The 14,537-nt window shown below is 34.9% G+C and overlaps 2 protein-coding genes across 2 annotated transcripts; one reads left to right on the forward strand and one right to left on the reverse strand.

Annotated features, from left to right (window-relative positions):
- The first annotated feature begins 118 nt into the window (after window positions 1-118).
- On the forward strand, window positions 119-4,470 carry LOC131950544 (bcl-2-like protein 2). Its single transcript, XM_059312752.1, has 2 exons — window positions 119-845; window positions 2,504-4,470. Exons 1-2 carry the CDS (start codon window positions 204-206, stop codon window positions 2,618-2,620), a joined length of 759 nt encoding a protein of 252 aa, XP_059168735.1. The 5' UTR covers window positions 119-203; the 3' UTR covers window positions 2,621-4,470.
- A 6,903-nt stretch (window positions 4,471-11,373) lies between these two features.
- LOC131950541 (U11/U12 small nuclear ribonucleoprotein 35 kDa protein) lies at window positions 11,374-14,118 on the reverse strand. Its single transcript, XM_059312747.1, has 2 exons — window positions 14,018-14,118; window positions 11,374-12,285 (listed from the first exon to the last, which is right to left on the reverse strand). The coding sequence occupies exon 2, from the start codon at window positions 12,277-12,279 to the stop codon at window positions 11,650-11,652; it is 630 nt and encodes a 209-aa protein (XP_059168730.1). The 5' UTR covers window positions 12,280-12,285; window positions 14,018-14,118; the 3' UTR covers window positions 11,374-11,649.
- Between the last annotated feature and the right edge of the window lie 419 nt (window positions 14,119-14,537).

Consider the following 14,537-nt stretch of genomic DNA (forward strand, 5'->3'; position numbering starts at 1 on the left):
AAACTAGATAATAATAAACAAACTGTTTACGATTAATTAAGCACCAGAACCAGGAAATTCTTTACATGGTAGGCTATATTTAGACGTTTTCGTAATTTCCTAATCTCGACCAATAGACCATTGCGTAGGATTTCCATCCGCCATATTGCCCTTATTGAAAATAAGTTGTTTTTTTTTCTGGACTTAACTTAGGAGTCGGCGATATGTCGACAGAAAGTGCTTTTTTCGATAGTCAACTTGGGCAGATGTCAAATAAATTAATGGCTGGATCGAATAAAAATTTATTTGCCGAAGTGACCCAACGTTTTCGTGTTCTTCCTGGACCAGGATTGAACGACATCGCCAAAGTAACAGAAGAAAGTACACAAACATTTTCTAGTTCACCCTTAGATCAGGTCCGACGAGAGGCGGAGATTATGGCAGAAGATGTTGTTTTGAACTTTGATGATAAAAATTTGAAACGTCCTCCCAACAGATATTGCAAAACACTCAGAAGAACAGTTAAAGAGCTCTCCGATAGACATGATATTGTTTTTAAAGGAATGGTAAACAGGCTCAGACCAGATGAGAATGATGCTTTTCAAACATTTGTCATTGTTGCGGATGAGATTTTTGACGATGGACAAGTTAATTGGGGAAGAATAGTTGCTGTTTATGCCTTTGCTGCAAGACTTGCTAAATACTATACAGACAATAACATAATAGTTGAACCTGAGAGAATTATTGGTCTAAATAATGATCCAGCAAGTTCTCATTCAATGTCATACCAAAAGAAAATAGCCTTGTTTGTTGGGAAATATGTAGCCAATAAGCTTGGAAAATGGGTTCTTGATCATGGAGGATGGGTATGTCTTAGTCTATCTATACTCTAATAATAACTATTGATATTAACATTCATTAACAATAGCTCAATGCCAGCAGCTGTAAACCTAATAAAAGTTCCTTATTGCTTACAAAATAAACAAATTGTCTATTTCCAGTTGACTAGGAGTGGCCATATCAGAGTTGTCAATACATTTATTGTTAAAAAATAAAAATAGCTAGATCTAGATCTAATTTGAAAATTTGGCATGGCACAACATGGTTGGGTGGAACTACATAAGTGTCACTTTGGACACCTTGGGTTTGGATCCATCGGTTACATTCATCCATTATCATACTAAAAAAGAAAACATAATTGAAAATGATGGAAAAGTTTTATGGTATTTCATCTGATGTCCTATTTTTAAAGATTAAAAAATGGTACGCTAATTTTATAGCAATAAAACCTACAAAAGTGATGCATAATTATAAATTTAAAAATGACAATTAGAGTGCATAATTAATCATTTGCATAGTAGATTTGAACATAAACTTAATGCTTTACTTGTTAAAAAAATTTATTAATTTAACAGTAAAAAACAGCACTGCTGTCTAAACCTACCTTCCCCTTGCAGTTGCAATAAATGTTATTGTTAGGCCTACAGATCTTGTAAGAAATTTTTCCCAGTAATAGATTTATACTATATTGCATGGAATTATAGCTAACCGGGAAGAGGCCTATTAATATTAGGACTGTTACCCTAGCCTATTGCATACCCAGGTGTAGTTTATATTTGTACTAATATCAATATGTGGGCCTAATATTTTGTAACTAAATTTTGAGACACTTCTAATCCAGCAATGATGTTCAAACTTACCAAATCCAGATGAATACCAAGTGACCAATGCTTACTAAAGAAAGTTTATACTGTTATCATTTAGTCAAGTGTATGAGGGTTTCAAAACAATTTTGAATATGTTTGGTTGTAGTTATTCATTAACAATAACACTGCATGTAGCCTTTTTTTCACCTCTGTCACACTAATGAATAAGAAAATGAGGTTGTTTTAAACTTAGTGAAGGAAATACTACTCACTTTATAAACTTTTTCTTCTTTGTTCTTAATTTTAGTGTTGGAGGGGATTCCCCTTTGCGGCAAGACTTGCTAAATACTAAAAAGGCAATAACATAATTGAGTCTGAAAGAATTATTGGCCTAAATAATGATCCAGCAAGTTCTCATCCAATGTCATACCAAAAGAAAAAAAAATTAAGTATACCTGACAACTGGTTATACACCATTGAGGCCATTGACTCTGATTTCTGCTTGCTTTTCTTTTTGGATTTGCTTCCAAAGCCTTTGTGCAACTAAGAACAAACTACAAGGCAGCAGTTGTTTGGTTCTGGAGTTGTCTCTCCTAGAAGAGTGGCTATCCCTAACGAGCCTCATCTGTCAGAGGGTTCGAACTCAAGACTTTTCAGTTTAGCAACCATGATTATACATATAGACAAGAATTCTGTCCATATGTATAATTTTGATATGGTATTTTTCTTCAGCAACATTTACATACTAGTGTAACTTTGTTCCTGTCTATTGATATCACACAAATGTTTAAACCAGTGATATTGTATGCTACAAACATTAATCATTTAAATCTTACCTAATTGTAAGTTTTCTAATAGAATGTTACCATTTTCAATAGGATGCTTTTGTTGAGTACTTCCCAGACCAAGGAGAATTTGAAGAAAAAATGTGGAAAGGAGTGTTGTTTACAGCAATTGGATTAGGAGCTTTGGCAACTGTGGTTGCTTCCCGATAGATGTTGAAACCTGATATATTACATTCAAATAAATAGAATCTGCACAATGTAAGATAAAGTGTTTATAACAGACTGTAAATAAGTTTTCGTTCAGGACAAAACAGAAAAGATCTTAGTTCTATGTGATCTAATTTTGCCTACTCCAGCAGAAATTGATTTAGTGTGAAACCAAAGTTTATCCCATGTACATACATGTCTACCAAGTTTTAGGCATTTAAGAAATTAGTTAATCATTGTGTCAGGCTGCAAGTTCTTTAATTTATGAAATTAAAACAAAGCTTGTTTTTAAAAGTAGTTTTGTTGTAATTTACCTTCTTAATTGTTGGCCAAGATGTCAGATTTATATTTATTATTATTATTAACCAATTCCAACTGTTTGCAACTATAAAGATATAGGTTTTTATTGTGTTTCACTTTTGTTCATTATTTTAATAACTATACCAGACTATATAAACTGTGTAGAGGAGAAGTAAAAATGTGATAATTGTTCCAAATAACAATTAGTTTTTGTTTAATGAATGTGTTTTTAAGTTTTCCATGGGATCTGGTAGATTACATACATATTTCTTTTACTCTAGCATTTTATTAATTTTAATCAAATTATCAAGGAATCTGCAAAATGTATACTATATATACTAAAAAGATTTTGCCTCGTTAAAGTTTGGAATAGATTTTAACTTAAGTCCAAGTATTTGTTGATTAGATATTTTTATGTGTGCAATACTTTAGAAAGAAAATCATTTGTAATGTTTGTATATTTGATACTATGGTATTAAATTTGTAAATTTTCACATTGACTGGGTATGGTTGATCACAATTGTACTACTAAGGGGCCTACTAAGCTATAAAATTACTCTGTTAACTCTCCTTCTTCTCAGGTATAAAATGTATTTAGAAATAGTAATAATGAAACAGAAATGTTGATAATTAGTGTCTTTGTAGATGACAGTATGAATGTATTTGTATTTAGCACTTTTTTAATTTAGAGAAATTTACATGCTGTTTTAACTATTTATTGCATATGTTTTAATAATATAGTAATGTTATTTAACAATTTGTAGAGTAAAATAATGGACTTAATGTTATATGAGTCTAATTTTTATACCAACACATTAGGTTAGCGAAAACTCGCCTTTGTTTTGGGAAATAAAACTAAACTTTGATGCTAACTTTTAGTGAACAGCAAACAAAAACCTTGGCAGTTTATGACAGTGTCACTGTCAGCTATACATACACTGGAGATTTGTCTGTCAAATAAGGGATACTTTTAAACTCATAATGTACAAAATAAATGATGTTTCAATCTTAGACTTGTTATAAATTATATGACTGGTGTTGTACCCTCATTGTAAGCCTTGGTCGTCTTACTGTTTCTGATTTTGTAGGAACTATATTATTAGTAAATAATAATAATGTCTGTTATATTTTTTGTATTTTTGGATGTCACTGTTGCTGGACCTAGGACAGTTACAATACACAAATGGCTGCTATTGGTCACCTGGGGTCTTCACGTTGTGTTCAGGCAATCCAGTGTCAACCATATTTTTGTTTTAACTTTTTAGCTTTCCACGTCAGCTTATGCAGTATTTGTTTCCAAAGTCTCTCCTGAAAAAGAAATATCTGAAACCTAAATATTTTCAGATTTTTTTTGACATGGGGAAGGGCGATTACTGTTTGCAGTAGATGTATATGCATTAGTGACATGGAATGTTTACAATAAAACTTTGGACTGACTTTTCCTAGTCAACTGTAGGCCTATTTGTCCATGTTCGTTGTTTGTTGTACTCCACACCTTTTGATAATTGATTACATGAACTGTTTATAACAAATAAATAATCGACAAGTACTACTTATTAATTTGTTGAGTGTTTATCTAGGCTGTATCAGTGTATGAGCGTAGGAGAAAACATTTTTACTCTAGTTATTATTATATCAAGATTGTATGGGTAAGGGGTCATCCATAAATGACGTCACGCTTTTTTGGACGATTTTTACCTCCCCCCCCTCCCCTCCGTCACACGTCGTCACAAAAAGCCAGGACCCCCCCCCCCTAAAATGACGTCACACCTCAACCTACAACCCCCCTCAAAATTGCAGTTGAATTTTCTTAAAACATCGATATTTTTCTAAAATCTTGTCTAAACTATTACAATTTATTAAAACAGTTATCTAAAATGCGAAATAACGTCTAAAATTCGTTTTCTAACATTGCTTTTTTATAATGCAAAAATGTGACGTCGCAACATCTGACCCCCTCCCCTCCCCCTCATCACACATCGTCACAAAATTACGGACCCCCCCTCCCCCCTACGAGTGTGACGTCATTGATGGATGACCCCTAAGATGAGTTGATTAAAAGAAAAGTAAATGTATGTATAATATATTGAGTATAGTAGGGCCTATTTTGAGTTACAGAAACATGTCATTCAACCGAAACTGGGAAATTTTGATGCCTTTTCTATTGGGTTTTTCCACGAAATAGAAATTTACTTCATAAACTTATGGGGGGGGGGGGGGGGAAGAGGGGAAACGAGTAGGAGTCAGGAAGCATGTGTGCCGGTTAATTTTATTCCGCGTGTGTGATTGCTGAGATTAGTGAATACGTTCTAAAAACTTCAATTTCTTTCAACTTGAAAAATGAAAGCTAAGAAAAGAAGGCAATAGGTTTTATATTATCTGCTAAATATATCTATAAAGTGGAGAAAAACATTTACTTAAGAACCTTTGGGAAACAATAGTTCCTAATGTAAAGTCTGACACTTAAAAACGGGGAAAATGTGGTGTTTCGATCAGTTTAGTGACAGAACTACTTAAAAACGTGATATGGTCGTATGTTTTGCTTAGACGTATCTTTATGGGTGCGTCCTATAAATTCATATCGTCGTTGTCCCAACCCACCCGAAACCGATCCCTAACTTAAGATTAAGCTATAGAGTACTAGATCTCTAGATCTAGAGACCTTACGGTTGCGTGGGCTGGGCACAACAGCGATTCAATAAAAAAACCTTTTATAAATGGCAGTAGACCACAGAAAAAATAAGCCTATTTTGCTGACAGAGACTGTATGCCTATACAGCCTCTATATATTGATATTGGCCCATAGGCCCTTTAGCCTATAATTATAAGCCTCTCTCTCTATATATATTGGCCTATATAAATATCCACACATAGACCTTATATATATATATATATATATATATATATATATATATATATATATATATAATGTATATATATTTATATATATTTATATATATATATATATATATATATATATATATATATATATATATATATATATATATATATATAATGTATATATATATATATATATATACAGGGGCGTCGCTAGGTCGGGTGTCACCCGGTTCGGCATTTCGTGGTGTCACCCCCACCCCCAAGAAACAAAGTATATATATATATATATATATATATATATATATATATATATATATATATATATATATATATGAGTGTGTTTATGTATCGGCATACATGGCCTATAATTTAAATATATGCCACATATGCATACATGTGTGTTTAAAAGCTTTAATCACTGCAGACATAATAGTAACGATGTTTATCTATAGCCTGTTAATAATATAGTTGGATGTAGCATTGTTTTCTCTATAGTTAGCACGTTCATGTCATGGTGTCACCCTCACCTCATGTAATAATTGTTGATTTGTTATTTAAAGGCTATTTAGATTTTATTGATTATTAATTGAAATGGAAAAAAAAAAAGCATTTCTCTTCTGTACATTTTTACAATTTTTTGCCTTGGTGTCATACCCCTAAATGGTGTCACCCGGTTTTAAGTGCATATCTTCAAAATAATTTTTTAAATTTAATTTTCAAATTGTGGGACCATTAAAAACACTAGTTTTATTGCCCCAAAATGAAGTGTTTCGAACGGACACAAATTTTGAAAATTCATAATAAATTATTTTGAAGATATGCACTTAAATTTTTTAGCTGAGTGCCCCAAAATATGGAAGAAGATTATGAAATAATTATTTATTGGGCATAAAATATAATATTTTATGAATGGTGGAAAACCTACGAGGGGGTGAACTTTTCAAGATGGCCGCCGTTGTCATAGTAACCAAGATTTTTCCACCAATTTTTTTGAGAAGAAATGCATATGCGGATGTATCTAACAAAGCTGTAAAGAAATATCTGTTTTCTAACGAGTATTAAAAAGTTGTTTTTTTTACCGGAGCCCCCCCCCCCCCCCCCCAATGTCAATTTCATACATAATATTAATGCACGCGTTTTTTTTTTTATGGAAACACCCAGAAGTGTATCTCTGTAATCTGTATTGTTGACCACTTTTTAAAAAGGAAGTAATATTTTTCTATTCGAAGACAATTTTCCGAAGTCAACTTTCGGGTGTTGGATCGTTAAAAAACCCCCCCAACAACCTAAAACTTATCCAAGAGGATTATATTTAATTAATTTAAAAAAAAAACTTGTTTAAGGTTGACAAATGAGGAAACATCACGTGACCGGGACGTGTGCTGGCATGGCATGCACGACGGGCAGCAAAACAAGCTTGAATTATTTGGAGAATAGGTCTTTAGGGCATTTAATTATAACGTGAGCAAAGTAAATTTAAACTCCACGTCACGTCCACAGTAGTTAATCTGTGGGACCCACCCATCCCCAGTTATCTGATTGGACCAGAGACTTAGCAACCAGTGCTTCTTTCAGACATGATTCATGTAGGGGGGGGGGGGCGGGAGGACACTTGTAAAATTATGTATTTTCTATATAAATTCTATTTTGATCGGGTCACTGTGCCCTAACTTAAGAAGACCAGATGTTGCCTCATGTCCCCCTCTCTCCACAAAGTTGATGGACCCAAGGGACAGGACATTACACGTGCAGCTTGAAATCAGCAGTGTCGCATGAGCTGCCAAAAGGAAACCATAGTTGGCAATGTTATCGCCTAAGGGGCACAACCCTTTGTTTTACCCCCGGAGTTTTCTCTCCTAGATGGGTTGATAAAGGTATATGTTACAGGCTCCTTGCAAGACTTCTAACATATACTATAGTCCTAGGCCTAAGGGGTCGTCCATAAATGACGTCACACTCGTAGGGGGAAGGGCTGGTCCGTAATTTTGTGACGGTGTGTGATGAGGGGGAGGGGGGTTCAGATGGTGCGACGTCACACTATTGCATTACAAAAAAGCAATGTTAGAAAACGAATTTTAGACGTTATTTTGCGTTTTAGAAAACTGTTTTAATAAATTGTAATAACAATTGATTAAAATACTCTATTTTGACAGAGTTCAGACAAGATTTTGGAAAAATATAGCTGTTTAAAAAAAATTCAACTGCAATTTTGAGGGGGGGTGTAGGCTGAGGTGTGACGTCATTTGGGGGGGGGGGGGTCTGACTTTTTTGTGACGTCGTGTGACGGAGGGGGAGGTAAAAATCGTCAAAAATGCGTGACGTCATTTATGAATGACCCATAAAGTGTATGATTTTATGTTCCAAATACTGCTTACATGATACAAATGTTACATTGCATTTGCATTTCGAAAACTTTGACTGGTATAATTCAAAACTGCAGCTAAAACAAGTTTAAAAAAATGTCTACCCATTTTGGCACCCCGTAAGGAATAGCGCCTGGGGCGGCCGCCCTCCCCACCTCTAGCTGGCACCTGCTTCATCGAATATCGTACGCCATAGTGTCCCAATTATAAGGCACTCTTTAAAACGAAATTAAAATCCATATTGCTCACGAGAGCCCGGATGGCCGAATCACTCTGCCAGGGCGCCGGAGGTCGCGACTGATTCGATTTAGTGAATGATTATAGTAGCTCATCGTATCCATAGTATATCGCACTGCTTTAAACGAATGTAGGCGCCACAGTGCTCACTGGAGAGCCCAGGCGCAAATCGCAACCTGCTGGGCGCCGCCCATCTTAAATTTGATCATTTCGTTTATTTTAACCCATAGCATAAATAGTGTATGGCGATGAATGTGGGCGCCATAGAGCTCATGGGGGGAGGTCGTGTCGCACCGAGTAACACGACCGCCTCGGCGGATGACCGTAGATTCAAGTAATGATACTGATAGTAATACCCCCGTGCAGGACGACAATCAACGGATCCCATGTATTAAGAAATCCGCTGATGAACTAAAGGCGCTAAACAGCGCCCTTAAAAAATATTTTTCCCCGCAGAAACTGTCCCAGGAGTTTTTTCAACTCCCCAAGGTTTCATGGCAGTTGGATGGAAAATATAGATCTAGTAATGCATAAAATAAAAGACACAAATAGACAAACCCTCAAACACACACAAGCCCTACTTTACACATTTGCCTTAATTTTAATATAGATAGTGATATATTATGAAGGCCGGCAAAGTACCAAAAATAAAATAGCTGTAAAACCAATATAGAGATCTGAAACATCTGAACCTTAGACAAAACAGGCACAAGTACAGCGAGAGAATGAGGAGATACATTGCACATTTTCTGTTGAGCATTTTTCCAGGAATCTGTGTCGTATTTTGAACATCAGGTGGTCTAAAAAAAATTACAAACACCGAACAAATGAGAAAAAAAAAATAGCAAAATCCTATTGGTAAGGAAATTAAAAGTGCAAATGGGGGATGGATTGGATACAACTTGCACATACCAACTAACTAAATCAGCAGAGGCGTAGTGGGGGCGGGCGGACCGCACCGTGTGACACCATTTGGGGATGACACCATTTTAATTAGAGTTACATTTTGTTTTTGTTTTTTAAGAGCGAAATTGATGGCACTATGACATACACTTGCTATGTTACATCAAGCTGTATTAATAACCGACTATAGATAAACATCTCCCGAACAAGGAAATATGGCGAGAGGATTAAACGACATTGTTTCAGAAGTTCGAATGAGGAGATGGAGATGACTGGGCCATGTCCTACGCATGAGCAAAAACATGGCGCTGAAGTGGACTCCGCCTGGAAAGCGAAAGAGAGGAAGACCACTGGGAACATGGAGGAGAGAGATGGAAGAAGTGCAGGCTACTGGCAAGACCTGGCATGAGCTAAAGTGGCTCTCCCAAGACAGTGGAGTGGCGGAGATTTGTTATTACCCTATACTCCACATGGAGTGATGAGGATTAAGTAAAAAAAAGTATAGATAAACATCGTTACCATTATCCGTCCAAAGTTTAGAACTATCAAAGGTGGTGGGGGGGGGGGGGGGAGGCTGACACCAACGTTCACCTCTAGGTGCCGCACCAGGGGACACCCGATCTAGCAAAGCCACTGCCACCCAGGCATACGATTAGATTGGAAAGAGACAACTTGGTAGTTTCTACTCTAGGTCAAAACAAATATGGAAAAGCACAAGCAGTCGTAATGTCATGGCCCCCAAAGTTAAGGAATCGCACAAAAACCGAAGGCACGGTGTGGCCTAGCCACAGAGCTAGACTGTTAAATCACATGCTAAAGCAACTGGGAATAGTGCTGACCGCACTATCCTTTCATATGCCGAGGTCACAGAAACAGGTGAACTACTTCACTTGTCCCTAGATCATCAGGTTTGAAAGGGAACTTTTTTTTTTACTTACTAAAGCCGATTTTTATGATGGCGCTTTAGTAATTTTTGGTAAGAGAACTGCACTAAAAGAAAAATGTGACCATACTAATACTAATACTATCTGAACAAATAATAGGTTAGGCCTATAAAAATATATAGCCTACATCTTAATATCCTATTTTTTATGTTAACATTAACAATATTTAGATCTAATGATAGAGCTGTTAAAATCACTCAAAAGTTGTTAAGTGTTACTTTTCACAGAATTTCTATATTTGATATGGATCTATAAAATGTGTTGCATTGATCACAACTGGCGGATAGGCCAAAGTACCATGTAGGAATGTAGGGGAAGAAAGAAAACCTGTAATAATCCATCACATGATTCAGAGATTAAAATAAGATTGAGCTAAAATAAATTCTTGTACTTAAACACAGTTCATAGAGGTTATATTAGAAATATTAGAAATATATCATAATACAAAACAATGCAACAGTGTTAAGGAAAATCTATAGCTTCAATATTTTGCATATCAATAGAAATTGAATTAAAAAATAATATTAGCTAATTTTAAAGTACTTAAGTTTTTACAAATGCAGATACACATTCTAAATACAATAATTTGTGATCTAGAGCAGGGGTCTCCAAACTACGGCCCGCGGGCCGAATGCGGCCCGCAAGGTCCTCTCATCCGGCCCGCGGAGATATTTTTGTCCACGGAAAAATGTTTGTTAGAGGTGGCTGAGGAACTTTGCCCAGAAAATTCAAAACTATTTGAAAATGTAGTTTTGGGTGCAAATACCATTGCCCGCCGTGTTGCAGACATTAATGAAAACATTGTAACTCAAACAGTGAAAAATGCATGCAAGTTTCGCCATTTTTCAATTGCAATGGATGAGTCACTAAAATTTATATATATATTTCTATATAATTTATATTTCATTGGGGGGTGGGGGGCGGGGTAGGTAAAGGGGGGTATATGTTCTTCGGTGGGGAAGGGGGGGGGGGGGGGGCTCCGCCACCCCAAAGAGATGCCCAGAAGAAACTGGCCCCCGAACTGATATTTGATAGTTAATGCGGCCCTCGGGCTAAATAGTTTGGAGACCCCTGATCTAGAGCAAAAAAAAAAGTAATTATGGAGTCTAAAAATAAAGGATGTTACTTAGATAACTGAAAAATAGATACAATAAAACACATAATAAAATTTGTAGTATTATTAAATAATTTATTTATTTTTAAAAAGAGATAGAAATTTGAAAAATGAAATAAAAGATAATAGCACCATATTATGTCTATGTTAACAGCGGGCCTTTTAGTTAGAATGGCACAGTGTGAGGAATCTTTAAGTATATAAGAAGTCTTATCTTCACATTTCTCCAAGATGAGAATCTCACCAGGTAAAAAGTTCACTTCTTTAAATGTTTTCAAGAAAATATTTTCACTGACCACAAACAAGAATATATTGAGGAATCTGCAACATTTACCTTCTGCGGTTAGTATACCGCTCTTTGCTATCATTATGTCTTGATCGAGCTTTTTCGTTAGTAAAGTTTTCATTTCTGAAATTCTTCTTTTCACTACCTGTCACTGAATCCAAATCTGCTCTAATGATTGGTTTTCTGAATGGTCTGTCTCTTCCACCAAATCTTAACTGACCAGATTCACGCTTTCCACCTAAGCCACCACCAAATCTTCTTGGAATCCACCCTTTCAAAATTCTTTCTTTTTCCATCTCTAAGAGTACATTATGATCATCAACCATACAGGGATGGCCAGATCGAACACAGTTTCTTGCCTGATATTTATCTTCAAACTCAATAAACGCATAACACTTAGAGAAACCAGTAACAATATCTCTGACTAACCTAACATTAATTATTGTTCCAAATTGTTTTAAACACATTTTCAAGCTATCCTCTGTGGTGTGTGGACTTAACCTACCAACAAAAATTGTTCTTTCTGGGTCTCCTTTGACATATTTATTTGGTCTGTAATTACTCTGTAGTGCCCTAGAGATTGCTCTGTCATGTGGATATTCATCAGTTCCATCAATACTTCCAGCTTTTAAAGGATCATAGGAATCCACAAACACAGGTGAAAAGCTTTCCATTTGAACCTTAAGAAAATAAGAAAGCAATAATCAAATTAATTTTGACGCTGATGTTAGCACCACATACTTGAACAATAGGCCTAGTTGGAAAATCCATTTATTATGAACAATCCAAATAGATTTTGATCAAAGTAATTCATTTATTACATATGTAGTGTGTGAAATATAATTGATATTGATCATACCTTATAATATAACAATAAAAATAAAAGTGATGTCGTTGACAATCTCAAATAGCTATTGTTAATGCTTTGATGTAGATAAAGTCACTTTATGCACTTACACTGACCCCTCAATAATGACAGAAATTTTGTCAGACTGACAAGAAAACGTAAGCCTAAAAAAACTAGATCTACTAAGACCATACAATATATAAAACCAAAACAAATTCTCTCAAATTGTGCCTTGCTATCTAGACTAGTCTAGAGAAGATCTAGAGTATTTTTTAAACTCTTCAGTAGTACGCCATTTCCTTGCCGAGAATCAGAAATGACATCTAACCCTGAAACGTCACTCTCTGGTTTTGTGAGTTTATATGTTTAGTTTAGGGTCCTATCTACGACAAATGAAAAAACTATTAATCTCGCAAAATCTCATAATTATTTTAACATGAGACGCTATGGAAATGGACACTGTGCCTCGGAATGAGAGAAAAATTAGCGAGATATGTGATTAATAATAGATTTTTTTGTCAAGTACTCTTAGTAAAAACTGAGCAACCGCCTTAAATGACCCTGTATATAGTCGATACACCCCAGTACATGTGTAGTATATATAATTAAAATATTTATGATTAATTACAGTTCTGTAGATACATTTTTCAGATGAAGTACTCATGTCGCCAATTCCGGTCCATTATTTTTAGAATCGTTACATAATTGTTGCGCTAGTTCTCAGATAGAAACAGCTAATTTTTGTTTTTTGCTGAATGAACTGTTAAGTCTAGTATTTTAATTTTAATTCAATAGTAGCATGTGCAGAAAAAGTAAAATTATGGACATTATTAAAGTATTAGTAATTTTAGAATGAATTAGATGAACTCTACTTCATCTGCCCCATGTGTCTTGGGCACGAACAAGATTAAGAAGTAGAAGAAATAGATCTACTAAGTAAGTTACTAAGCACGTACAAGTAATGAGTAATTAATAAATTATTAAAACTATAGATAGGCCATAGGCCTATAATTTGCTATAATATAATTATAAATATTAAATAAGGGGTCGGTCAGCGTGGTCGAGTCTGTAAAGCTCATGTTTGCTAAACTCGAGTTCGAACCCTCAAGCAGATGAGGCTCGTTAGTTGGGGACAGCAACTCTTCTAGGAGAGACAACTCCAAAATCAAACAACTGCTGCCTTCCAACAGTACTTAAAATTATTAATTAATATTAATTAATATTAAATTGAAAACTGATTGAGTCTGCTGATTCACTGATTGAACTGGATTCCATTCTTCTCTCCTCGAGTCATCTAAATCTACACACTTACTGAGCCTCACTTCTCAGTTGTAATAATAATGGATTTTATTGTCTGATTGTCTTCATCCTTGTTCTTAATAAGTCTTAATTATATTAATATTCTCATTCTGATCTATCAAAGTCAAATCATTAATTAAATTATTAATCATCTGATTTGTTGATCTGAGACGACTGAGACATTCATCCTGGCCTATGACAAATATAAAAAATAAATGATAGTGCTGTTCCTATCGAGCAGAGCCCATAAATAATAAATAAGTTACCTGCAATAGCACAATTAATTAAATTTTCGACCAAATAATGAGTGTACTAAGGTTTGAAAATGTTATTCTACTGAGCTATCAAACTAACTTGGCGGCCATTTTTTGTTAAGAATTTATTTTTAATTAAGAGTTGTGTACCTTTAGTTTACATTTTTTATTTTTTTGGGCTTAGGCCTAGATTGTAGGGATAGCCTTTAATATAGGCTTAACATTCACTTTAGACAGGCCCAACTAATAACCACTGCAATGTGTATGATAATGACCTTGAATGTTTCCTTAATTATATTTAATATTTATAATATATCCACTCTGTTGAGTTTTAAGAGTCCTATAAGAATAATATGATCATATTTGCTTATTTTATACTTTTTTGCTCTTTGTAGTCCATCAAGAAAAGTAGATGTCCCCTATTGGTATTAAGGGGCATTTTAATCTTTTTTATTTTATATTCCATATAAGTGGCCTCCTCTTTTAGGTTTTTGTAGGTCTGTCTTATTTTTTTTTCTGCTTTATAATTTAA

This window comes from Physella acuta, unplaced genomic scaffold, assembly GCF_028476545.2.
Source record: "Physella acuta isolate Inbredline_101_S28 unplaced genomic scaffold, ASM2847654v3 ptg000770l, whole genome shotgun sequence".
Lineage (NCBI taxonomy): Eukaryota > Metazoa > Mollusca > Gastropoda > Physidae > Physella > Physella acuta.

Excerpts from the sequence above, each read along its gene's own strand:
- LOC131950544 (XM_059312752.1), top strand. The coding sequence starts at position 204 with ATGTCGACAGAAAGTGCTTTTTTCGATAGTCAACTTGGGCAGATGTCA. Across the intron at positions 846-2,503 it reads TTCTTGATCATGGAGGATGG|GATGCTTTTGTTGAGTACTT; the intron begins GTATGTCTTAGT and ends CATTTTCAATAG.
- LOC131950541 (XM_059312747.1), bottom strand. The coding sequence starts at position 12,279 with ATGGAAAGCTTTTCACCTGTGTTTGTGGATTCCTATGATCCTTTAAAA.